Here is a 27,880-nt window from a genome sequence, read left to right on the forward strand (position 1 = left end):
CATACGCCCTGTACGCCACAGCTGAACATATGCAGCGGACGAAGAAAGTGTCGCCAATGTATGGTTGTATGAGTATGGGTATTTTTGTGAGTGTATTAAAGTAGAAAATATTAAAATTCATACGCATATTGGTGCGCAGCACTTTCCCTAGCATATTTTTGTTTTTATATATATTTTTTAATTGAGGAGAGTGGATACGCTTGGTGGGTACACAATTGTTGGTCTGATTTCTGTTGTTGTTTGCAAACATATTGTGTGCTCCACTTCAGTCACAGCTCGGCACGAATGCCTGTAAAGTTCGCACGAGTGGCGTTGTGTCCTTCCCTGTCACACACAGATACCCACACCTACACACGCTGGCAACAATGAAATATGTATGTGGCAGACACTGTAAGTTAACGTGTGACAAACCGCATGTAATAAAAGTATATTTTTGGGGAAAAAAATGAAATTTGGCAGCTTTGAAAAATGTTGCACCGCACACATCCTTGTCGTCGCAAAAAGGAAACCGTGCTGGCCATGAAGTCAACGATTTCCGGCTATGTTCCGTACATAACCTTGAGTCTCGGCGACATTTAACATTTTCGGCCATATGAGTACACACGAGTGAGAGACCCCACACACACCACACGTGGTGCACTTCCAACACTCCGGTGACTGCCTTCTGGTTGTTGTCGGTCGCCTGCCTGCCACATGCCACATATGCGTTGCATGCCTGCTTGTGCTGCATGTCCACTAAACGGGCGACAATTGTGCTGAGACTTTTGTGGTATCTTGATAGCAGAGCATTTGTTAAGCTTTCACTATCTAAAGGGGATGCAGAAATGCGATGCTTTATATGTGAGAGTTTGTGTGAGCTTGTAAAGCTCTGTGTTGGACGCGCACTTTTCACATGCAATTTGTGTTGAAAAGCGACAAGCGACATTATTTAAAGGTGACACAGCACGCACACACTCAAACTCATGCATCTACCCAGTAGCTTCAACACAGTTAGATACACCGATGCTTTGCTGAGATAGTCAAGTCAAGGATTTGATGCATATAGCAGTAGCCACTGTTGTTGCACTTAGCCAAGCATGGTTAGGCGTAAAATTTTTAACTACTCACAGTGATGAATTTTGTTTGAAATTTGGAAAAAAATATTTTGTGTAAATAAATTTTCACTAAAAGCTTTTAGACAAAGCTAGCTTTAGTGAATCAAAAATCAGAGCGTTTACTTCAACTTCTTTTTTGTCCAAAAATATCACAGAAATCTCAAATTTTTCTCAAAATTTCTCTTCCAGGGTAAATTTTAGTAAACTTGTGTAACTTCTTCCGCTTAATTTCTCTTAAGATAGAGATTCTAACTGGTCCTAATTTCCGTTTGATTAAAAATTCCGATCTATATAGAATACAGTCTCCACAAACTTCACACCTAAGTGATGACTGAGCTACTATATGGAGATGAACTGTTGAAGACTCCAGGATATGAACCATTAGGTTGAGTTATCTGTTATTAGAAAGGGTCAACTGAACAGACTCTGTACCCTTTATCTATATATAATTAAGATTTTTCACTTCAGGAATTATAATATTTTCAATTTTCCTACATAAAAACCGAAATTTCCCACTGTTACTCAGCACTTTAAACTTCCACAGCTAACAATACTGATCATACGACGGCCTTTAAACCATTGTCTGAAAATGCATTTCTGCATTTTACGCCCCAAAAACTCGCTGCACACCAGCCAACCATTCAGCAAGCTCTTGTCTGACTGGTATGTATAACGCTCTCTGGTTTGCTTGTCAGCACAATCGTTTGGGACGTATTGCTGTTAGCGGCGTGTCCTTTGATACTTCGTTACGGCTGACCATGGCTAGGATTACAAATCTAGTTCGCAGCTATGAGCACCATCTTCAAGCTAACCTCTGTCACACACTCCTGCGTGCATGTGTGTGTCTCAGGCGCTTGTAAGTGTAAGATACTCATTACACAAAGGTGTCCAACGGGGCTTCAAGAAAGCAGCGCCAAAGGACATATGAAGCGACACAAAGCCAAGTGGCAGGCTGCTCAATGTAGTAAGACAAGCAAAGCCAAATGGCGCCAACAATAACTACAATGACATGGCATGCATGTGTCGAGGCATACTTGTAGGCGCTGCATAGAAAAAAGGAATACGTGTCGTAATGTTGTGTGCAAATGGAGCTGCCGATTTCTATTTGGCTTATTGAAGCTGCTGTGGAATTTTCTAATTTGTTGAGATTTCTACACAATTCTTTTTGATTTGAGGTACACACGAGTGTATGTTGACGGTTGGGCAACAGGAAGTGTAGAAATGATAATGGAAAGGAATGTCCTTCTGTTGTGGGAATGTCTGGCTGACCATATACAAACTGATATATGTTTATAGATATAAACATGTGAAGTGAATGTTGGAAATATGTCGAAGCTTTAGGTGAATAATGAAGATATAATGAAGGTACATATGAGTATTGACAATAAATAAGTCTTCAATATTGGGAGAGCCTTTGGCTTAATCAATGTATGAAATTTAATTAGGGTCACTTTTGTAATTGAGGAGTTTAAGTTTTTAACCTACTGTTAAGACTCTTTTTAAAAAATCTCTCTACTGTCACTACCAAGCCCACCCAGTGCTCCATATAGTCTAGTTTGAATGAGTAGGGATGCTTGAAAGTCAGAAGAAGATGAAAAATACATTTTTAAATTTTAAATCTCATGTCCCTAAAATAAGTTCTCATTTCATCACTATAAAAGCGGCCCAAAAGCTCCTTAAATTGCAGCTAACAACTGCTAAATCACATTTGAGAACCCGATTATATTGAGAGGTAAACAGAGGGAGCTGTTAGACTGCTCAATGTTTAGCCTTTAAAGATTTCGTATTGCTTTAATCCGCTCGTATCCAGAAATCTCTTCAAGTATTGTTTCATTAAAACACACCTCTACCTTACTTTGGCAAAATTGACCTTTCAATCTCCAAATTGATGCTGTTACCGTTACTTCATTACCACAAATTGGATAATCACACACAGAGGTGCAAAGGTGACCCAAACATTTCGGGTATCTTCCAACACAGCGGAGCTCGGGCTAAAGACTTTTTTGTTGCCACCAAAACAATGCATAACGGGAAACAATGCTACCAATATGAATGGCCAAGAGTCAGACGCTTCTAAGCAAGCAACTTTTCATGCGCTTCTTTGAGCTGACCATTCGCCTTTAGGACATGAAACAACAGCGTTTGCTGGCGAAATGATGTTTTGGCATATTCTCGAGTCACTACCTCTCATTCTCTCGGTATGGATGAGCTTTGAGTGGCAAACATTGTTCTGAAAATTAGATAATTGCGTAAAGTCTTTTTGAATACTCAAAGAAGGTAGAAAGTGCTTTCTTGGTTTTAGGAGGTGAAAATTTTCATTGAACAATTTCATGAGTTTCTGGAGTTTGGAAACACTTAATGGGGGAAAAATGTTGAATATTTTGTAGAGTTATTTTCTTTTGAAAATATTTAAATTTTTTATTTCTTATTTGTAAATTGTTAATCTTTATCCATTCTTAACTTACCACCATATTATTTATTGTGAATTTTAGCTCGGCGCGTGGCCTTGACGGCGGCGTACTGCAATTGGCGCGCAGCACATCGCCCGGTTCGTAGCGTGTGTGCTCGGTGAAGAGTGTTGGCCGCTTTTCGGGTAATTCTGCAAAAGAAAATGTGGTGAGTGCGATACATTTGAAAATATAAATTAGTAAATTAGTAAGTAAAAGCGCGCATTAAGCACGATTACACAAAGATAAAGCAAATGCCGATAAACGAAAGGCTGCGCCATATTACGCATATTAACTAGTTGCTAATTAAATTTCGATACCCTTTCTCGGAAACAATTCAATTTATGTTTTAATTGTCACATAAGTTACCCAAAAAGTCAGACGAAAGAATTTACAAACTTAACCCTCATAAATTATCCGTTTAGCGTAGGCAAAATGGCAAAACAAACGGCAGTTGTATGGGGCTATGTTAAGAGCGCTGGAGATACATACATAAGAGTACTATATATTGATAAAGGGTGATTTTTTAAGAGCTTGATAACTTTTTTAAAAAAAAAAACGCATAAAATTTGCAAAATCTCATCGGTTCTTTATTTGAAACGTTAGATTGGTTCATGACATTTACTTTTTGAAGATAATTTCATTTAAATGTTGACCGCGGCTGCGTCTTAGGTGGTCCATTCGGAAAGTCCAATTTTGGGCAACTTTTTCGAGCATTTCGGCCGGAATAGCCCGAATTTCTTCGGAAATGTTGTCTTCCAAAGCTGGAATAGTTGCTGGCTTATTTCTGTAGACTTTAGACTTGACGTAGCCCCACAAAAAATAGTCTAAAGGCGTTAAATCGCATGATCTTGGTGGCCAACTTACGGGTCCATTTCTTGAGATGAATTGTTCTCCGAAGTTTTCCCTCAAAATGGCCATAGAATCGCGAGCTGTGTGGCATGTAGCGCCATCTTGTTGAAACCACATGTCAACCAAGTTCAGTTCTTCCATTTTTGGCAACAAAAAGTTTGTTAGCATCGAACGATAGCGATCGCCATTCACCGTAACGTTGCGTCCAACAGCATCTTTGAAAAAATACGGTCCAATGATTCCACCAGCGTACAAACCACACCAAACAGTGCATTTTTCGGGATGCATGGGCAGTTCTTGAACGGCTTCTGGTTGCTCTTCACCCCAAATGCGGCAATTTTGCTTATTTACGTAGCCATTCAACCAGAAATGAGCCTCATCGCTGAACAAAATTTGTCGATAAAAAAGCGGATTTTCACATTTCGAACCGAACACTGATTTTGGTAATAAAATTCAATGATTTGCAAGCGTTGCTCGTTAGTAAGTCTATTCATGATGAAATGTCAAAGCATACTGAGCATCTTTCTCTTTGACACCATGTCTGAAATCCCACGTGATCTGTCAAATACTAATGCATGAAAATCCTAACCTCAAAAAAATCACCCGTTATATGTAGACATATCTATTTCCTTTTTATACATTTATGTATGTAAGTTTATAGATTCAGACAGTTCAGGTTCTGCTCGCACATGAGTGAAAATTGTTTCGAAGTTTTTGCTCTAATTTAATAAGAAGTTGCAACCTTACTTTTGCGTCCATAAATACTTTAAGAAAGTTTCTTTTTTGGGAGCGGAGGAAGTCTAAGCTTGTCAGCAGCTTTATTCTTGTTTATACTTTTCACTCTCAGTTATATTAATTGAGTTAAATTCTTTAAGCCAAAAGGTATAATGGAAAAATAAAAAAATAGAAAATGGTTCTCTTTGGAAATCCCTTAACTATAATACTGCCATCTTTTATTCGAGATTCAAATAAATAGTCACTGAGAATACTTCACCGAAAAGATTTAGTTATGATAATGCTAATTCTAGTAAAATTTTTACAATGACTAATTTCCTATATCTAGGGCACCAAAACCTCGGCAATAAACTTCCACTCAACTACTGCCAAATTTAAAACGTATACTGAATATTTTCCCCGACTGAATTTAATCTCAATTCCAAGTATTTTCATCGTCATTACAAATGTTATATATTTTTGTAAAAAGCCTTATTTGCAAATATTTCCTTCAACAAAAACAAAAATATTTTAGTTGAGAGATTATTATTTTAGCTACCTTAGAATCTTCCGACTATCAAAAGTGGTGAATCGAACCGACAACTGGAATAAATTATCTAAACTGGCATAATTAAAAAGATACGGAATATTAAGTGGTGATAGCAAATCGATGAGGTATAAAAATACACCCTTATACATTGGATTTATATTTGTGAATAAATCTTCAAATAACTGAGTTAAGGGGCTATACCGGTGAAACCCATGAAAAGTTAGGCGACTTTCGTGATTTTTTTTAATATTCGATTGAATGTTTCGAAGTTTTCTGGATATAATAAGGTATATTTTCACTTTTATTAAACTTTTTTTTTTACAAAAATATTGAAAAATAACGGAGTTATGGTCTGTCTTGTAAGGTTCCAAAAAAGAAGTTCCCCAACTGCTGACATGATTCCGGCCGAATGAGTAGCTGAAACAACAAAATCTAAGAGGTTTTTAAAGTTGAAGGTATTTCTTATACAATAGCGTAATTCTGAAAAAAATTTCGTTTTTTAGGTCGCTTCCTTAATGCTAAATTGACAATTTTCAACAAATCAAAAACAAAATTTGAACTCGATCGATCAATTTCTCATCGAGTTATGATGTCAGCAATTTTGAGAAATCTCGTTTCGAGAAAAACACGATTTAAGTTTCAATTACAGCAGCTTATACCTGTGAGCGGTCGCTCTTTAGAACGCAGTCATTCAAAAACTATTCAAGATACAACCTTACCGCTTTCACAGGAAATGTTTGAAAGTATAAGCAACAAATGAAAAATCAATTTTTTGAAAATGTCACACCGGTATGGCCCCTTAATAAAATCTGCTCTGAATACTTTGAGACTAGACTGATCACTTCAGATGAACACAAATATATTTTTGGTAGCAGTTAAATAATTTCTTAAAATTCTCCAGTCCTACTACAACTATTGCATTTTAGTCTCTGAAAAAGTTACCACAATGAGGTCAATAATATATAAATTTTCTTTGAAGCTCAAAAATTCACCTACAGGGTTATTCGGGCAGTAGTAGTAGCTGGCAAGAAGTACCCCAAACTCCCCTTAAAAACAAACATATGAGCACATGCATCAGCCAAAATCGCTGGATCTTTATTCAATTTGGCATACTTAGCGCACATACTAGTACAACAACATAAAAGCAACATCAACTTCCGCAAAACTTTCCGATGCTAACTATACGAAATAAGACTTAAGACTTAGTCTGCACTTGCAAATAGACTCCTTGCAACCCCCAGATCCCCTTAAATTTATAAGAGTAACCATTTCATTTCGATTTATGAGTTGACGTCTGGAGAAGTAAAGAAAAACTTCGCATAACTTTGACGAACTTTCGGAGCATAAATGCACCAACCAACCAACCAATAAAACCCAACAGTTCCCCTTAGCACAACTTCCGGGTTAACTGTGGACGCTCATCGTAGAGAGAGCTGCACAAGTCGACATCTTCAACTTTGAGCTGTGATATTTTTATAAGGCATCTACGGCAAACTTTTTAATTAAGTCACCAAACAAAGTAACTAATGAAGAATATAATTTCCATGCCAAAGGCGGCAGGCGATGGCAGAAGAGAGCCACTAACATACATACATACGTACATATATATAGCTAAGTGTTTATGTGGAGCTGTGTAGCATGTACAGTTATGTATATAGACATAATGTTGGCAAATACTTTGACAATGAAAACTACAACTACAACTATGCTTTGACAGACACACACACCTATGCGTATGCCGTTGCACTTGTGGACAGTCACCAAGTCCACAGTGAGGCATGCGGATTTCCATAGCTGACCCGAGGTCAAAAATCATTTGCCACAACTTTGCTGCTGCGCCCCGGCCAGGCAAATTAAAATCAAATTCATTGTTTCGCCAAAAGGTCGGCAGTGTGTGTCGACTGGGCTTTATGGGCGTGTTTGGCGTTTAGCAGCGCATCAAAGTGAAAGAGCCAGTTTTGACCTTTTCTGCAGGCGTTGCTCTGTCGGCTTAGTGAGGACGAAAATAATTTCTCGTTATTTTTTTGGCGCTCTCTGTTGTTGGCATATTCTTTTCGTGTTGTTGTTTTTGTGTTGGCCCTTTTTAATGAGGGTCACTGACAACCTTTCAAGTTTAATTTCATGCAGCTTTTCTTGGCACTTTCGTTGCTGTTGGCTTGCGGCCTGCCTGATCAAAGTTCGTGAAGGCGGGAAGTCAAGTTTTAGTTGTTGTATTATTTTTTTTACTAAGCATTTACTTTTTTAAGCGCGTTTCCTTATTCATCTTTTCTTACCATGCAAATCACCTAATGACATAAAGTGATTAAAAGATGCGGTGCGGTGCGCTGGCATATGCCAAATTATGCGTAATGTCTAATACTAAATTGGAGTCCTAAAGAAATTGTGCTGAATTTTTAAATCTCATTTGAGAGAAGCGAGTGACATAATTTGAAAACTTATTAAAAAAATAATTTAATTATTTTTTCTGATGACCTTAGTTTTTTGTTGAACTAACTCACCTTTTCTTATCAAATCAAGTCTTAATTTGGAATCTTCACTTTTTCTTATCTTCTCAAAACGGTAAATATACACTGCATACTATTATTTATAATAATTTTTTTCTTTAAAGATTCTATATATTCTGATACATATTAAGAGATAATCCAAAATTTAATAAGACTAAGATCCAATGGGATCAAAATTCTTCTTGTGGGAGAGATGCATTTTCCTTCCTTCATTTTCCGCATTATTTTTACTATTTGACCTACTAAGCGTAGATAATTAATTAACAGTAAAACTTTGAAAAAAATCTTTCAAAAAGCTTATTCTTACACTATATTTGCCTAACCATTTCATGATATATGCTACCTTAATAATCTGCTTTTCTATAAAAACAAAAAAAATCACCACATTCATTCCACTAATGTTCTTGCCTAATTTGAGTGTATCAAACCAAAGACAAGTAAATAAAGCAAATGGTCAATTGGATAAGACAATAGTCAACAAATAAAAATGTAATCAAACGAACTATAGGCAAACAAAGTGAAATGAATGTACAAGGTCTTCTCTGCAAACAACCAAATTGGCAACGCTTGTGCGAGTGTATCTGAGGCAAATCTGACATGCGACGAGTAAATAACGACACTTGAGCGACATGTTGCAGGGATTTGGCTTAGATATGCTTCAGTTGACACTTAAACCGACAAACATTTACACACATATATAGATATGTATGAATGTGTGCATAAGAACACAATCAAAAGTACATTAACCTACAATAGGCAGAAGAAAGCATTACATTATTCTGTGGAAAGGATATAACATAATGAAGCGGAGAAGTATTTCTGGACACATATTCTTATTTCGCATAATAAAAATAAAAGTCAAGCGAAAATGGTTTATCTACATACGTGTACATAAATAGATTTGTTAAGATAAATATGGCTGTCTTAATAACGGAGGTCCATTTAATTAAACTTTTCTAAAATTTTATTTTTTTTTGTTTACATATTTTTTATACTCTCGCAACAAATGTTGCTAAAGAGAGTATAGTTTTATAGTTCACATAGTTTTGTTCACATAACGGTTGTTTGTAACACCCAAAACTAAACGAGTAGATATAGGGTTATATATACCAAAGTGATCAGGGTGAAGAGTGGAGTTCAAATCCGAATGTCTGTCTGTCCGTCCGTCCGTCCGTCCGTCTCTGCAAGCTGTAACTTGAGTAAAAATTAAGATATCTTGATGAAACTTGGCACACTTATTTCGAAAATGAGCAAAATCGGACCACTGCCACGCCCACAAAATGGCGAAAACCGAAAACACATAAAGTGCCATAACTAAGCCATAAATAAAGCTATGGAAATAAAATTTGGTATGAAGGATGGTACTATGAAGGGGCATATTTGGATGTAATTTTCTTGGGGAAGTGGGCGTGGCGCCGCCCCTACTAAGTTTTTTGTACATATCTCGCAAACCAATAGAGCTATATAAACCAAACTTTCTGCAGTCGTTTTTTTTTAGCCACTTCCTAATACAGTCCAAAAATGACAGAAATCGGATCATAACCACGCCCACCTCCCATACAAAAGTTAGTTTGAAAATTACTAAAAGTGGGTTAACTCACTAACGAAAAACGTCAGAAACACTAAATTTCACATAAGAAATGGCAGATGAAAGCTGCACTCAAATTTTTTTACAAAATGGAAAATGGGCGTGGCGTCGCCCACTTATGGATCAAAAACAATATCTCAGGAACTACTCGACCGATTTCAATGAAACTTGGTTTGTAATAGTTTCCTTACATCCCAATGATATGTTGTGAAAATAGGCCAAATCGCTTCACAACCACGCCTACTTAATATATACCAGAAGACAATCTGAATCGGTTACATTACAATATATAATGTAATCACTAGTGAAGATATCGGTGCAGAACTTTGCACAAATACTATGTTAATAGTGTGGCAGCCCATTCTAAAAATCTACGAAATCGGACCATAGGTTTTTAAGGCCCCATATATCGAGAACGAAGACCTCGGTGCTTCTAACCTAATATTATGGTTTCCAACTTTCAATGGACTTTATACAATATATATAACAAATATGTGGGTTAAATTGTATATTATATAATATAAATAAAGTTAAATAAATAAATTGCGAGAGTATATAATGTTCGGTTACACCCGAACTTAGCCCTTCCTTACTTGTTTTTATTTGCAACCGTGTCTCAGGAACTACTCGACCGATTTCAATGAAATTGGGTACATAATATTTTGTTGCTATCCTGATGACACGGATGAAAATTGGTCGAAATTGGTTCACAACAACTCGAAATCGGACTATAACTTTTCAATGCCCCGAATATCGAATATGAAGAACACAATGCCTAAGGGTAATTTTTTGCTTAAAATATCGGTAAATCTCTCAGATATTTTAATTTAATTTCTTCAAGTGATGAGCGATATTTCACTACCGGTGATTTTTTCACTGTGATTGAAAAATCGCATATAGCAACTGCTATATGATGATTTACAATCGCAATTGCCGTTAAGTAATTTGAGTTCGATCACAGTACATATAGGAGTTCAGTAATTTTAATTCGATCACTGTAGCAATAGCAGTTCAGTGATTCTAATTCGATCACTGTAGCAATAGCAGTTCAGTGATTCTAATTCGATCACTGTACCAATATTAGTTCGAAAGTAGCAATCAATGTTCAGTAACAATATCAGTTCGAGCAATCACTGCTCAGTGATCACAGTAGCAATTTTAGTTGTGATTTTGATAATTTTGAGTACGGTGATTACAAAAGCAGTTAAATGTACCCAAAATTTATTAATTAGTTAATTGTGATTACAAAAGCAGGTAAATTTTGGATATTGTTAAAATTAATAAAAATGTAAATGTAAAAAATTAAAAAAAAATTATGGAGTACAAATTCTCATAATTCGTGATTTTTTTTGTGATCGCAATAACAATATAAAATAACAGTGATTTAAAAATAGCAATCACTGAAATCACAGTGGTTCAAAAATAGCAATATCGCTCATCACTACTCTGTACCAAAAATTGTTAAAATCGTGTCATAACTTCCACTAGCTTCCATATACCTAATTATATATTATTGGTTAATACGTGAGATATCTTAGAAAAATTAATTGAGCGCATAGTCTGGGATATAGTGTACATTGGTGGTGAAAATGAGTCAAATCGGTTCTGGAATTATATATTATACAAAGTTCCCAGGTAGAACACAGGGACTCAATTGGAATTACCTCAGCCTATTTACTATATATGAAGATTTTCGTTATTCTATTGGACTTTATGCCTAATATATGGGTCAAACGTATAGCGTTTTTCGGCAGCCAAATTAATTGATCAATTAAATTTTTTATTGAGAAACACTTTTTTACCTTTTACACTACCGGTTACTCGATAACCGATAAGCTGTTATACATTTTTGTTTTTGCTTTTCATTACAAATTGGTATGTTTCATCAGCTGATTGATATTTATAGCAGCGACATCTACCGTAGCTTTTTTTATCAGAAAATTCAGCCAATCACAGGAAAAGAAGTATATCGTACGTCTTTGTCGCAGAGTTGCATTTCATTTTCAAATCGATTGAAATTCAAATAAAAATTAATGTAGATTTTTCTTTTGTATGGTAAATCGATCTTAATAAGCGTTTGAATCGAACAGAGGCCGGTTAATTGATCAATTAGTTCCTGTGTAATAAGTCTTAGCTTTTCCTTTTTTCATTAATTTTGTAACAGTTATATTGAGACACATTTCATGCATCAGTTATAATTCAGACTCCGCATTAAATCTTTGCGCTTAATATAATTCAAGTACTTTTGTGTCGAAAAAAATCAAAGTAATATCTCTTCCTAAAAACCTTCCTTGCACCAATAACAATAAACAATAACACAAGTACAATATTGAACTGCAAATAAGAGTCAATCAGCTGAGTGCACTGAACCTCAAATTGCTGATGCGTTGATGTGGCAACCACCGTTCGAACCGCTGCCACTGCGCATTATATCCTCGCCAATGATTTATCAAGCATAACCCCTGATTAAAGCCAAGCGCTCGCTTGCTAACTAGGCACACGTAAGCTCAGCACGTCTATGTATGTTTGTGTGCGCCAATCTATTTGCCTGCTTATAAGGCACTAGAGTGCATGAAATGAGGTTAAAGTGCCACTGAACCCATTCGAACGAGTGAATGATTCTTGAAGAGTCCACTTGCACAGCAACAACAATAACCGAGCAAACAAACAAACAATGGAGACAAAAATTAAACAAAGGAAGGAAATGCAACCAAAGCAGAGCGATGAACAGCGATTTAAGTTGTTTCAAACACTTGTAGAAATTTGTTGTTATTGTTGTGTGATTTTTGTTTCTTCCTTTTCAATGTTAATGCGTAATAATGAGAAGGGATGGAATTTAGGTGAAACAAGAATTACAAAGACACGCACAGATTTTTAAGTGTAGCAAGGAGAGTTCAAAACTGTGGCAACCTTCAAGTGGAAGGGTATATACCTAAATTTGCGTACAAACAATTTATGCACGAATGCCATTGTAGAAAAAAATATGTTTGTATACTACCGTTAAGTAGGGCAAGAGCATAAAATTGTGTTGGAAAAAAATTTAATTCGCACAAGTGAATTTTTCGTTTTAGTCGTAAACAATTCCGCAGACGAGTTTGACGCCGACACTACTAATATTGGTTGCAGCTTATGGTTTGCTGTAAGCAAGTATCAGCGACGTCATTGGTTGGGCTCGAATAAAAGGGGAGCATGAATATAGTGGGTTCCACTTGGCTGACGCCAGCAACATCAACAACGCCGGTAATGACGCCAACGACAATTGCGGATTAAATCAAGCGGCAAGAGGCAAATGAAGCCAGCGCTGAGGTAAATAGGTAAGTGTAATGGCAGGTTGATTGTGGTGGTAGTTGTAAATACTATATTGGAGTAATTTTATGGTGGGTAGAATAATGAAAATTAGTGCGGAATCAGGGAGAAACTTAGACTTTCTGAATATCTTTTATTGGGCTCGAAGGTCATCATATGGGTTTAACATAACATGGCACGACTTAAAAGGAAACAGTGAAAAATAATTAATAATATGAATTATCAAAAGCAAACTTAACGTACGAATATACAATACTATTTTACACAATAAAAATTGTATAACTTAGCATAACATAACACAACAGTACATAACATGAAATAACATAACATAACATAACATAACTTAAATCATAACATGGCATAAAATAACATAACATAAAATAACATAACATAATATAAAATAACATTACATAACATAACTTAAATCATATAACATAACCTAACATAACATAACATGACATAAAATATCATAACATAAAATAATTTAAAAAAAGGGAAAACGTAGCATACAAAACATAACTTAAGAAAAATTAGCACAATGGCAGCCACAAAGCATAAGAAATTCAAACATTCTTCGCATGGAAGTCGACATTAGCGACCTAATCGCTACAATTGAGCCTTATCAACCACAGGCACAGCAACAACGGCTAATACCGAATGTAGCGAAAAATGCGAATTACCAGCTTTTTACATACATAAATAAGCTTGAGCAGCAAATTATCGCATTCATTCAATCCACCAAAGCAACGTTGAATGTTGTACAAGACGCTTGTCAATGCGTGTCTATAGCAACGGTGAGTTACGCAGCACAATATTGACAGTGACAGCAACAATTGCTGGCACTAGAGTGCAGGTTACTAGGTCGTCGTCACACACATACACACACACGCACACAAAAAAGAAGAAATATTATTTGTTTGCGCAGCGTTGCGATTCAAAATGCTGTCGATGTTACTTCCGCTGATTTTGTCGTTGATTTGTTGATACTTTTGCTCCCGTAACAGCCGTTGTTGTTGGCTTTAGCTGTAATCACAATATATTTCCATACAAACACAAACACATACACATTCACCCAACAATTGGTGACAGTTCAGTGTTGGTTGCGCTCAATAAAACAGCAAATCATGGAAACAACAGTTGCTACCGCCGCCATTGTTGTTGTAGTTGTATTTCGCTTGCGTTGGCAGCGCGTTTGGCAGTCACAGTTAATCTTTATTTCCGTTTCACATTAAATATGGACAAATGTGCTCTGACAGCTAAATTCCACTTTAGTGGCTACAATTTTTTTTTGCTACATTCCAGCTAACATTGTTGTTGTTGTTGCTTTGGCTTTTTTGCTCACAACAACAAACGTTACTTTGGTTATGTTGTGGCAAGCGTAAATAGCGGTTTATTTAGCAAGTTAAGCGTTTGGTTGGGCACAGCTAAATTCGATATAAATACATACATACATATATCTATATCCCTATATATACATATATCTATATATAAATTCCCACACACAATTTAATGATATACACATGCATGTGTGTATTCGCGCGCTGGCATGTGTCTCTGCGTTTGACGCCATCTTATTTGTCTCTAAGCTTGTCTGTCGAAATATTTGCCGCTTTATCTTTCACTTCAAGCTCGACCGTGGCTTCCGTTGACTGGCTTTTGTGCGTATACATATATATGTTTACATATGTATATATGTGCATATGTATCGCACATCTGTCAGTCTGCTTAGTTTCCTAGCCATTTGACTGTCTGCAAATCTAACTGTCTGTCTGTCTATCTCTCAAGTGCATATCCTGCTTTGGGGATTTATTCGTGAATGCTTTGACATACTCAATCTGCACTCACGCACACACTCCATCACACATTCGCTGGCGCTTTGCTATCAAAATCTAAGTGTGTACATATGTACGTATTTGAGTAAATAATTCTCTGTACGCATCAGCATTTCAGTGGCATACTTGCGCATCAATTTAAAGCTTTATGTGGCATGAGCTGCGCTTAAATCACCTTCATGCGTCGCTACTTGCTTTCGAAGATTTACTTTATTTTTAAAGAAGATTCTGAACTTGATTTGACGCAACCTAAATTGCAAAGTCAGTTTGAGTATTTAATTTAGTAGTAGGGATATATGTAATATATTTCCATCGTCGTATGCATTATTATACAAGTTACAGTCATTGAAATATATTTAATAACTGCTATCGAATTAACAAAGATACCTTCATATACCCGTATCTGCTACGAAAATCGAGGGAAATGTACTCAGAGTCAGAGCCTTGAACAGCTTTCTGGTCGCTTCAATGGAACGACTTCTCTCTCCAGCAACCAAAACTTAAACATTTTACTTTTTTTCATACTGGGAGGTAATTTAATTATTAAGTCTAATTTAAAAAGGTCTTAAGAAACCCTTTCAAATAGTAAATAGTGGTTAAGAATATTGGACAATTACTTTTTGAAAATGTTACCCTTGCAAGGGAAAATTATGATGATTATATCAATGACTTGCGAAAGAGGGCATAAAGTCAATTGAAAATCATCGAAGATGCTACTGTTGAAGATCGAATGGCCTGAAAACACTTAAATCTTTTTCATAAACGAAATATTTAATAGCAATCAGAAGAAAATAATAATAATATTATAATACTAACGCCTAGCTTCATCATTTGAACTCCTAGTTATGCTTTCAAACATCCCTTCAACTACAAACATATTTTTTGAAAAGTTGGAAACTCAAGTACATACAGAAGATTATACAAAATTGCGCTTTCGTTCTTATTGTCGCTTTATATCTTTTCTCGAATACTTTTATAAAATGTTGCTAAATCAATAGTCCTTATAGTCAGATATCATCAGAGATCGCTAGAAAAAGTGTCGAGATGATACAATCTCACATTTCTATAAACTGCTTCTAAAATTTATATCCGCCAAAATCTATAAAGTTAACGCACTGAATACCATCGTTCAATGAGTAGTTATGTAGAACTCAAACAACTCCACATCGAAAGAAATATATATTTTGCTGAGGTCAAGGAACTCATTAGACGGAAGTATTGGCATTTCCACTCGTCCACCTATACGAGATCTAGATAGTAGACATTTATGTAGACATAAAGAGCGTCCGAAAAACCAAAATGTTCTGCTGGATATTATGAAATGTCAAAGTTAGATCTTCGAAAAAAATAATAAAAATATTTATCGAAAAATACTAGACCTCTTCTAGCATTTGTCACATAAGCTTGACCAAAAGATTTTATACACCATTGAAATCAGAGGAAAATGTAGATTATATGCTTATTTTGGATTTTTTAATATATATATTCTGTAATTTTTTTTTTTTTAAATCCTTTTTTTAAAATATCGAATTTGGAGGACAACTTCGAAAATCGGAGAATACAATTTTTTAATTATAAGTCAATCTCTCGGAAAAATCCAATATCCGCTGAGTGTTGTACAGTGTAATTAATATTACCGCGAAAATTCCATGCTCTGACTTTAAATAATTTCGAGTCATTTAATTTGTCTCTTTTAGACTCCTCCACTACTAACTTTGTAATTTCAGTAAACTTCTTTCCGCCGCTTGACTCAATTTCAACCAGTAAAACTCTGCTTTCTATTATCTTTTCGCTTTCATTCAGCAACATATGATGCTCCCTTATGTATATATGCATATCTGCGCTCTTTCAAAAATAATAAAGCAAGCAGCAGTACGCTGCAGCCAAAAAATAACAAAATATCCACAAAATTGAATTCACCAAAAAACAAAAAAATTGAAAATCAATAAATTTAATAAAAACGCTAGAATGTTTGTTATTGTTGCGCTTTTTATTTCCGCATTCTTATTCGCTTTCCATGGGTCCTTTATTGATTTATACGCAGCGCATACTATTTCCCTTCATAATATAACATAATAGTAAAATACGATAGCTGCGGGTGAGGAAGCGTTGGAAATATTGTATTCTATGTGTACATGAGTGTGTGTTTCTATTGAATAACTGTTATTAAAAAACAACAACATATACATATATATTTTATAGTTTTATGATTTTTTACAACACTCTAGTGCTTCACTACTGCAGCACTGCTCGCGGCGGCGAGCAACTCTGTATATATATATACTTCTAGTTGTAGTAAAGCAGCAAAAGGCACACTGTAGATATACTAGATACTAATATAACATCCCCAAAGCAATTTCCGCTTGTCTCGTTGCTATTTTGCATATTATTGAAATAAAATCATATGTTGCTATTGTTGTTGCTGCTACACATAGTTAGCAGTGTGCTGCATGAGCGGAAGGTTCATATATCTAAATGAATGTGTATGTGTCTGTAGTGGAGAGGAAGTGAAAGTAGCAACGTGCTGCCAGCTTGCCACTCAACGCTTCAAACTCGCTGTTGCACACACGCACACACATACATACATACGCCATCACCCACAATTCACACTCTCCCAACGTTAGAGCATAAGGGAAACACTATACACTACAACAACAACAACAGCAAAACATATCTGTGCATTTTGCCGCTAGTAGGACACCAACCATTGCTCAGCTGTTTCGCTCGTGTCTTATATCAACCAGCTCTCAACGAGTGCTTTGGGCTCCTCTCGCCGCCGCTGGGTGCTGGTTAATAATTTCATATTTTGTAGTAGTTGCTTCCCATTCGCGACGCTTCAACTAAAAAACACAAGCTTCTTCATGCTTAGCATAAGACACCGTTATAAGTTATGAGTTAGTGTTTTTATGTCATTAAGCCAGTGTTGCAACGTCGTCGAAGTCACTGTCTACCACCGAGAGCACTCTCATAATGCCGCATAAGCTCACATAGCACGGCATAGTATATACTGACTTTCACTTCCGCTCGCGTATAAAACAGCGAACAGCTGGCGGTGTGTATGCGTGGCAAATTCAATTTACCACTCACAACAACAACAACAATAATGGTAATAATAAGCAGAACAAGCAAAGAGTTAGGCAAAGTGCAAAGTTTCAATTTCACTTTTTGTTGTTGGTAGTTTTCACTTATTTTTCGTTTACTCAAATGTAATCTTCTCTAATCTTTTCACGGTTAGAGCACCTTATTTAATCGTTAAATCAGCGCAACTTCCTTCCACAAACAGTGAGGAGAAGACAAGTCTGAGCTTATTCTTATCCTGTTTTCACTTGCTTTGGTGTGAGTTGGTTATGTCGGCTGCTTACTTGTCTTATCTTCCATGCCTACAGTTGTTGATACGCTGACAATGAATGGCTGCAAAACTTCCATTCCACACTTCGGTTTAGAGTATAAGAGAAAGTTGGGAGATGAGCATATTAGTTCTGCCAAACCAAAAGTGGTTGGTGAAGAGCCGGTACACTGATAGAAATATTTAAGAAAGTTGAAGGTTTGAGAAAAGGACGTAGAGCCGCTTTCGAGACACTGAGAAATGGTGTTACCGAACATATGTTACTAAAATCATCAGCCGAAACAAAATCGCCAAACCAATACGTAGACCCTATTGTCTTTGTGGCTAGAGTCCAAACTCTTCTCTGACTATACCGACTTCTGCAAAGCCCAGCTTAAGCTACATCTGTCAAGGACACCGAACCCTTGTAATCTTGGTATAACCCAAATGATGTCTTGGTTCTTTTATTAAGATAAAGCAAGGCCGCTTCCTTTTAGGTTCTGCTTGACCAATTTGTAAATGTTTCATAATCCTTAGTAGATGGATAAACCGTGCCTAAGTCAAGATCTTTATATTTACTGTCAATTAAAGAACGCTTCCGAAGTTACGAAGGAGATTTGCTTAGACGAATCCGCGAGACTTTTCATAGTCGGCTCTATTTTATGAAAGGGACTCTAATTGAGAATCAGTTAAAAAATTATGCGACAACATCTTCATCTTCGGCTCTCTTCGTAGGACATATTAACTCAAATTAACAATAAAATAATATTTTCTATTTTCTTCAGTGTATATAAAAAAACTTACACGCTGACCTACTCATCCCCATTCCTTAGACTCCAACAGCACACCAACTTACCCCAATCACTGCCATAAGTAAAAGAGAAGACCTTCTCCACTCTGCACCTTGACACCCACTTTTATCTTAGCTATTATCATTTTGCGCACGCGGAACGAAATGACCTGTTAATAGTGGAATTTTCTCAATTTTCCACAAAATCTTTTGCAACTTATCACAAGCCCTTCAACGGCGCAGTGGTAAAGCACCGGCAGCAGGAGCCAACAACGTTCAAAGCTCACCGAGGTAAGCGATTCAGCCAAAGCGAGTGACGGCGGTTTCTTTTTTTAAATATTCTTCAACGCGCTGCATAAACGGGCAACTTGTATATGTACATGTGGTTATCCGTATGGCACCTGTCTCGTCGTTGAACATTTAACACTATTCACCCTCATCAACGCCATCAGCGCTGTAACAGCACAATCAGCGGCTTGAGCTGACGTAGTCAGCAGGTTGCTTGCTACCAGAGCAGCGGTGAAGACTTGCTGCTTGGATATATGTATGTATGCACAAGTCACTCACTCATACTAGCCAGCCAAACGCCACTTTTGACAAGGATCGCTGGGCGCGTTCATCACGCTTATTCGCACACAGCCATCACCTTGCCACTGTGCACCTTGCCGCAGACGCTCTCGCATTCAGCGTTGCGTTAAATTGAAGGTTGGAAAATATAGGAAATATACGGAAATGGCAGACATAAGCAACCGGAAATACACACATATAATTTAGATTATGTTTATAATGTGAGACTAGACGCAGGTCAGGGAAGTGCGCACAGTTTATGCTTTAAGAGATAAAGGGATGACAATTTCCGTCTTGAGTTAAAGGTCTCAAGAGTCACAAAATGAAATCAAGATTTAACTGACTTCGGAAGTCATTTTTTTCAGTCTGATTCTAAAGTGCTTTGAAGTATAATATTCTTACCTTTTCTACAAATTTTTAAAGCCATGATAAACGAATAAGTAAGGGCTAAGTTCGGGTGTAACCGAACATTTTATACTCTCGCAATTTATTTTTTTAATTTTAATAATATTATGTTATACACATTTTATTATTTATTATTAACCCAAACGATTACCCTCCTCCCGCCCAACCGACGCGTGGGGCGCAGTCCGCATACGAGCGGAATTTGCCGAGTCTAGAAAGGCAAGAGATTTTTAAGCGTCCGGTTCTCAAACTGCTCAGCTACAGAAAGAAACATTTCAACAGCTGAGATTTAAAAATATATAAAAACAAAAAGTTAAAAATTTCTGAATATTATTTATTAAGAGAAGACAAAATAGTTTTTTTGATGCTAAATATTGAGTCAGATGGATCAAATGTGCTGGAATGCGAATTAAAATCATGACATACATATTCGGCAGAATGGTTCATTTAACTCAAAATTTGTTCTAGAAGATTTTAGAAATAATGGTCTAAACTGCCTGGATGAACGCAATGGGACATTAAACTTAATATCAGACAAAAGGAATGAACTACAAACTAAACCATTCAGAAGTTTTACTAGAAAAATTATACCTAGCATTTCTCTGCGACTAGTGAGTGTGGGAAGACTTATAAGTTTTAAACGACTAGTATACGGGGGAAGATTCAATCTTGAATCCCAATGTAAGTGGCCTAAAGCAAAAAGTAAAAATTGTTTTTGAACGGACTCAAGCTTATCAGAATGGGATTGATAGCTAGGATTCCATACCACAGAACCATACTCCAATATAGGCCTTACCAATGTTGTAAAAAGAATTTTAGTAATATACGGATCACTAAATTTTTTAGACCAACGTTTAATAAAGCTAAGAGCACCTTTAGCTTTTAAGACAATTGAATTTACATGAGAATTAAAATTTAGTTTAGGGTCCATATTAACTCCTAAATCAACAAAGCTAAAAACTTGCTATAAACTGAAGTTATTTATTACATAGGGGGAAAGATCAACAGTTCTACGGGAAAAGCACATCGTTTTACATTTTTTAAGATTCAGTGGCATATCATTTTTGTGACACCAAGTAACTAAATTATTTAAATCCGATTGCAACTCAGTCCTTTCGTTATGAGAAGTATATGATTTAAAAAGTTTTACATCATCCGCATATAATAAAATTTCTGAAAACTTAATTACTGAAGGTATATCATTGATGAACAACAAGAACAGAATCGGGCCGAGATGACTACCCTGTGGAACCCCTGAAGTGACCGAGATGACTACCCTGTGGAACCCCTGAAGTGACATATTCGTCATATATATGGTAAGGTCCATTGAAAGTTTGAAAACAATAATATTAGGTATGTGGGAGCTAGGGGAAGTTATAACCCGATTTCACTCATGGCACGGAGACATATTATTAGAAAAAAATATTCCCTCTGAATTTCTTCAAAATATCTGAGAGACTTATTTATATTTTCGGTAAAAAAAATTAGAAGCACTGAGGTCTTCTTGTTCGATATATGGGGCCTTGAATACGTATGGTCTGATGTCGGCGATTTTTAGAAGGATGCCACACTATAAATGCAGTATTTATACAAAGTTCTGTTCCGATATCTTCACTAGCCTGGTACACAGGAAGTAGGCGTGGTTGTGAACCGATTTGGCCTAGTTTCATACCATATTATTGGGAAACCAGGAAGATATTATGAACCGAATTTTATTAAAATTTGTCGAGTAGTTTTTGAGATATCGTTTTGACCCATAAGTGGGAGGAATCAGGCCCATTTAAAATTTTGTATACTATTTTGAGTGCAGCTCTCCTGTACCATCTTTATAATGAAATTTAAGGTTTCTGGTGGTTTTCCTTGCTGAATTATAGCATTTTTAGTAGTTTTCAACATAACTATTGTATGGGAGGTGGGCGTGGTTATATACTGATTTCTTCAATTTTCGAACTGTAAAAGGAAGTGGCAAATTAAACGACTCCTGACAATTTGGTCGATAAAGCTATAGTATTTTACGATATATGAACTTAACCTTCTTATGGTGCCAAGAAACACGTGTACCAAGTTTCATTAAGATATCTCAATTTTTACCCAAGTTACAGCTTGCACGGACAGACAGACAGACATACGGATTTGAACTTTACTCGTCACCCTGATCACTTTGATATATATAACCGTATATCCAACTCGTTGAGTTTTATGACTTACAAACAACCGTTATGTGAACAAAACTATTATACTCTCTTTACCAGCTTTGCTGCGAGAGTATAAAAATAATTTATTTTCGGATGTTATACCATCAGCAGTGTTCGATTCGCCACTTCTGCTATGCTCTACTTGCTTATCAAATTTTAATTATATTAAATTAATATCTAGATTATAAGTGGATACATCATTAAAGTGATAGAACCGTTTGTTATCATATTTATATTGGCGATTAATAATTTCATTTATACCTGTTTATACCAGTTGACTATTCGTGTTTCTACTTTATAAGTTTTTATGAGTCTAAGACAACATTTTTAGCAAGATCAAGAACTACAAATCGTTTCTATTAAATTCGGTTGTATATAACTGTAACATAAACCGTACTATATCTAACCAAAGTCTGTCTCTCTGGCATTTAACAGCCTTCTAAGATTTTTAGATAGGATTTAAAATATGTAAGCCGGAATATTGAATATATCTCAGACGGTTTCTAACAATCTTTGGTAAAGTGTGCAAGAGATTAATGAGAGCTTAATCTCGCTTCGTTTTGTTCTCAAACCCGCGTGTCATAGGGCTCCAGTCTATTGTTTTATCCATATATTTGTCTATTTTTTACTGTTTTTGCAAATTTCTTCGGATAGTATTTTAAAATATCTTTGTACTATTTTTAAATCCAGAAACAAAAATATTCTTCGGACTACGCTTTAAATAAACTCAAATCTAAACCAATTAAATAGTTACCAGCATGTCTAATTGATACTTAATTAAACAAAGTGACTGCTTTATTGCAAACAAACTTTAGCCTTTAAGAAAATCGAGCCAAATAAATAAAGTATTTTTGCTGCAAACACTTGTACACATAGAAGTAAATCTATTTTAGAATTTGAAAACTTTCTTCGAGAACTTACCAACAACTTGCATAATGCCCGTAGCCGTTGCCGTTGAGAAGAGTGGCGCATCTGCCGTCACTTCGCAGGAGAAATTGCCGGACAAACCGAAGCCCACATTGCGGATGAGCACTTGCGTTGCATTTGAATTGGTCACCTGTGGAGACAAATGAAATATTGCGATCATTCTCAGTATAATCACAAAAGAGTTCATACTAAAAGCAACTAAATGCAGCTTTACTAACACATATAAGTATATATAGATGTGAGTGTTTAGTTGAGTGAATAACTAATTGGAAATGAGAATAAAAGAAATTAGTGCAAATAAATTGGTATTTAAAGCGCAAATTACACACACACACAGGCATACAAACACAGAAATCCAGCGAGTGAAAATCCAGCTGAGCTAACGGTATATTAAAATAGTTATACGAAGGATGCGGCGCGCACAAAAAACGGAAATTCAAATTTTTGCCAAATAAACTTTGCGTCTGCTGCGCCAAATGGTAGAAACCAATAACAACAACTAAGCAGTTCAACGTGGGAGCGCAGCCAATGAAATGCTGCTGACTAATTACAAATCAAATTTCCATACAAAAGAAATCATTTGTGCGAAAGTTTACAGTTAAAAGCGGAGAGCAGCGAGGTTGGAAGTGCAGAGGACAGACATTCGTGTTTTTTTTTTGGCAACTGTAAATTACACCGCGCCACAATTTCACCTGCATTATGCACAAAAAGCACTTAAGTTTATTAAATCATCTAAACCGCAGTGCCGAGGAGAGAAGCGAAAAAGTTCGCAGAGTTTACAATAGTTGGGGACTTCTAACTGTTATTCGCCTCCATTGTGCGGTTAAGTTAAGCTTTTGGTTTGTGTATGGGTGTCTGCGTGCTTTAGGGTGTTAGTGTTACTTTGGAGAAGTATAACTATATTTGACAATGTCCAAGGTTAGTATACTATGGCTTATTGTTTGGGGACATATCACGCAAAGTTTGAAGGTTGTTCCTTATTAGATTGAAACTGATTTTTTTCTTTATATACTTGAGATGTGTTCTAAATTTTATAATACTAAAAAAATTATTAAAGAAATGCCAGGATGGAGTTAATATCATAGGCTTCATATTATGTTCATTATTCTCACAGCTTCGAACAAAATCACTTATCAGAAAAATTTTGTCAAATTTATGTTTTTGATTTTAATTTTTGATATCAATGATTTTAAAGCTATATCTAAGAATAATCCATAGATATGATTTTCAAGCAATGGCAAAGAAAGCCCATCCAATGATTATAGGTAAATGCATAGCTACTCAGGTGGATCTTTTATTAAAAAAAAACTTGTCAAGCCCTACTATTATTTATCTTACTTATTAGGGAATGTCTCGAACGACTTAGTATGGCGTAGGTGCCTATGTATACTCATCTGACACTTTTGGAGACGTTAAAATTTTAATGGGGAAATTCGGGCAGAAATAGTTGTTATTAGAATGATCTGGGTCTGATATGTGCCTAATTGACTTCTTTTTTATATTTTAAGATGTAGTTCTAATCTGTCTCAAGATAAATGATCTCTCTCAACTTGTTCAATGATCTCAAGATCAATGATCTGTCAGCATTTTCAATATTAATTCCATTTTACCTAAGAAATATATAACCATGACGATCCAAGATACGATCTCTCTCCCAAATTAATCATCCCAACAAGTGTTCGCTCAGCTACTACGAAACTTTGCTTCATATTTTAAATTCTACAGTAAACTAACCATTCTGAAATAAAACCAAAAAATAAATTTGTAACAAAAGTCTGTTAGTCTAGCAAAGCAGAAAAATTACCGCTGCCAAGCTGTTCATCTAAAATTGCATACTTAATCAGAAAAACAAAAAAACAGTCAGCTAACTTGTTCGCAAGCAATGGTGAGCCATCCCACATTTGTGGCGCGTCCATAGTGGCAAAATCTACCCGCACAACTTGAGCACGGAGAACGCTGAAGAACGGTACAAATCAGCAAACAACGGTATAATGGCAGACAGATGCAAATGCAGTTGGCAATGTCACCGGCGTACCCTAGCGCCGCAACGGCGTTGCCATATTTTTCGAAAGAAGCATTTTGCATTTCGCGCTTTGTAATTCACAGGCGGCCCAGATGGAAGAGGGAATGCGCAATGAGCAGGGTTATGCTAAAGGCTTAACCGACTAGGCAGCAGAATGAACAAACTTTTTCAATAATCTACCTGCGCAAAGTTACGCCAAAGCAGCTTTAAACCGCGTGCCGCCTCTCCAACCTGCGATTGGTCACTGTTGGACTCCGTTGCCACGGCTGCGGTGCCATATTGATGGCATTCACTTGCCACACGCAGTTGAACGATGAACCGAAAAATATATTTTATATAGGTGATACTCTAGCTGGCACAGTACGCCGTACAACAACAAGCAAACGCAGGGAGTACTAACTTTGGTTGGGAAACGCTGCCGCGTGCTGCTAAATTTAAGCGCAAAGTTTGCATAACAAAAAGCGGGAAATATATACGTATTTTTGTTGTTGTAGCATATTCATTCGTTTGTGTGTGTGTGACACTCAGCTTTAGCGGGACGAAAAAGACACGAATGCTGTGCCAGGCAGCGCTGATTGTGCCAATGTGTTGGAATTTCGATACGACGCGCACGAACAGCCTCAGCTCTGTGGGGTGCTATATGTATGTATGCAACAAATTCAACACCTGATAATAAAGTCAAGTTAAAATACTGGGTCACTTTCGGCGTGGCAATATTCATGTTTGTTTGTATCCATATTCGGTATGGTTTATAAACGCTGAGGCAGCGTACTTTTGAAAATATTGCAAAAGCCTTGAATGTTCGGGGTATAAGTTGCATGTATTCCCATGAAACTCTTACAAATATTGTGTGCAAACGAACGTTGGTTTCATACTTTTGTATTGTGTTTTTAACGCCTTTGCCAATTTACTTTTTGCATAAATGATCGTTTGACGGCACTTCTACTTTACTAATATACATACATAGATGTACATATGTAAGTAATCTGTCACATTGGAGTCTATATTTGGCTGTTTTTGCCTTTTTATTGACATGCCTAGGTACATTCTAACAAATGCTGGACTTCATTCACATACTATGAATACCAAGTGAAAAAGTTACTCATACGTCATGTCGTCTACTGTGAGTGAGCATTAATTAAATCAATATTTCAGATTCTTCACTGTTAGCATATAATTTTTATAAATTTTCTAATTTTTTGATAGGTGAGGGATTCAAAAAATCGGTTAGGGAAACGTAAAATTTTAGACTATGACCTCTCTCGCTTACAAGCTAAGTCACTAAACAAGTTTTTTAAGCAGATAAACTCAGCTTGGTATCCAATAGGTAAATTCAATAGTTGGAATGTGGGGCATATAAGGCAAATATAACGATGTTTGGACTGAGTTAGACTGTTTATCTTTTCAATCTGATTTTATGACTTCTTCAGATATAAAACAATAGTTTATTATTAAGGAATGGCCAGGAAAAGTTATTATCAAACTTCTCATATCACATTCAGACAGAAAAAAATAATCCAATTTATTCCTGGATAAGAACTCAGTAACATGCTTAAACAATAGTTTCTATGCACCTTAGCGAGTATTTTCGGGTAAAAATATTGTAGATTTGAACTTTATGTACCGGAAAGCCCTTTAATCATCAGGGAAAGAAGATACGCAGATCTTTATAGCACTCCGACTTTGAATATGATTTTAATTATTTAATTTCAGATATTATTTCTGTACAGTAATATCCTCGTACTAAAAATTCGTATCTTGTTTAGTACAAATTTATACCGGGTAGATTACCCATCGAAGGCGAACAATATATTGAAAAAAATCCTAAAGCAATTCAACATTTATATCTTCATGGTCCATAACTTCATTTAATCCTTTTGGGCAATTTTTATGCTACCCAACTTACGATATACACGGAGAACCAATTTCACAATTTTTGTACGAAATAAATTCGATTTTTTCCATCATATGATTTAATTCATTTGCAATGTCAAATGAAACTAACGAAAAAAATATATCAAAAGAGGAAAAAACATATCGCAAAAAGATTAAATGGCTTAAACAAAAATGAGAAAAAATTGCTATCCACACACAGATGAATACACAAAACGTATACACACATATCACAGCGCTCAAATAACACCTACAAAACCTACCATCGAGAATCACACATACCCAAACACAGTTAGGCCGGTATTTTTCCCACGTTATGTGCGAGTATCAAAAGCAGATAAATTCATTGATATTTCACTCAGCTCCACAACCGCTCATACATAAGTAATACAACTCACACATATACATGCATATATGTATAAACAATAGTATAGGTAGTAATATATGAACGAGTATACTCACATCGACGTGTATGCCGGGAAATGGGAAAACTTTCGTATTCGGAAATTCACCAGGTGTATAGCGATAGAACTCCAATTGACCGCGATAAAATTTGGCCGAATAGAGTGGCGTCCCTTCCAAGTCGTAGAGACAGCGCACGATGGCATGCTGGCCGCGTCGCACCGCCGGTGGTTCGATGATTAAATTGACATTTCGCAGTGCGCCCTCAACGATGGCTGGTGTTTGTTGTCATTTGTTGTTTGCATTGTGGGATTTTTCACAATTTTTTTGGAATATTTTTTCATTGTAGATAATACCGAGAAAGAGACAAACAAAAGTGGTGGAAAATGAAGATTAATAGCTGTATGAAAGTTGGAAAAATTTACGTTCTGGAAAATTTAAAAATTTAATGGAAAGGAGAGTAACA

General features: G+C 36.1%; 1 protein-coding gene across 1 annotated transcript in view; it reads right to left on the reverse strand.

Annotated features, from left to right (window-relative positions):
* Positions 1-27,880, reverse strand: part of LOC105209117 (uncharacterized) — a 112,355-nt gene that overhangs the window by 32,986 nt on the left and 51,489 nt on the right. Inside the window, exons 3-5 of the mRNA XM_054232556.1 lie at positions 27,475-27,689; positions 23,091-23,226; positions 3,560-3,693 (exon numbers count right to left, since the gene is read on the reverse strand). Of these exons, the coding sequence (XP_054088531.1) occupies positions 3,560-3,693; positions 23,091-23,226; positions 27,475-27,689 (485 nt within the window). The remainder of the gene's footprint in view (positions 1-3,559; positions 3,694-23,090; positions 23,227-27,474; positions 27,690-27,880) is intronic.

This window comes from Zeugodacus cucurbitae, chromosome 2, assembly GCF_028554725.1.
Source record: "Zeugodacus cucurbitae isolate PBARC_wt_2022May chromosome 2, idZeuCucr1.2, whole genome shotgun sequence".
NCBI classification, from domain to species: domain Eukaryota; kingdom Metazoa; phylum Arthropoda; class Insecta; order Diptera; family Tephritidae; genus Zeugodacus; species Zeugodacus cucurbitae.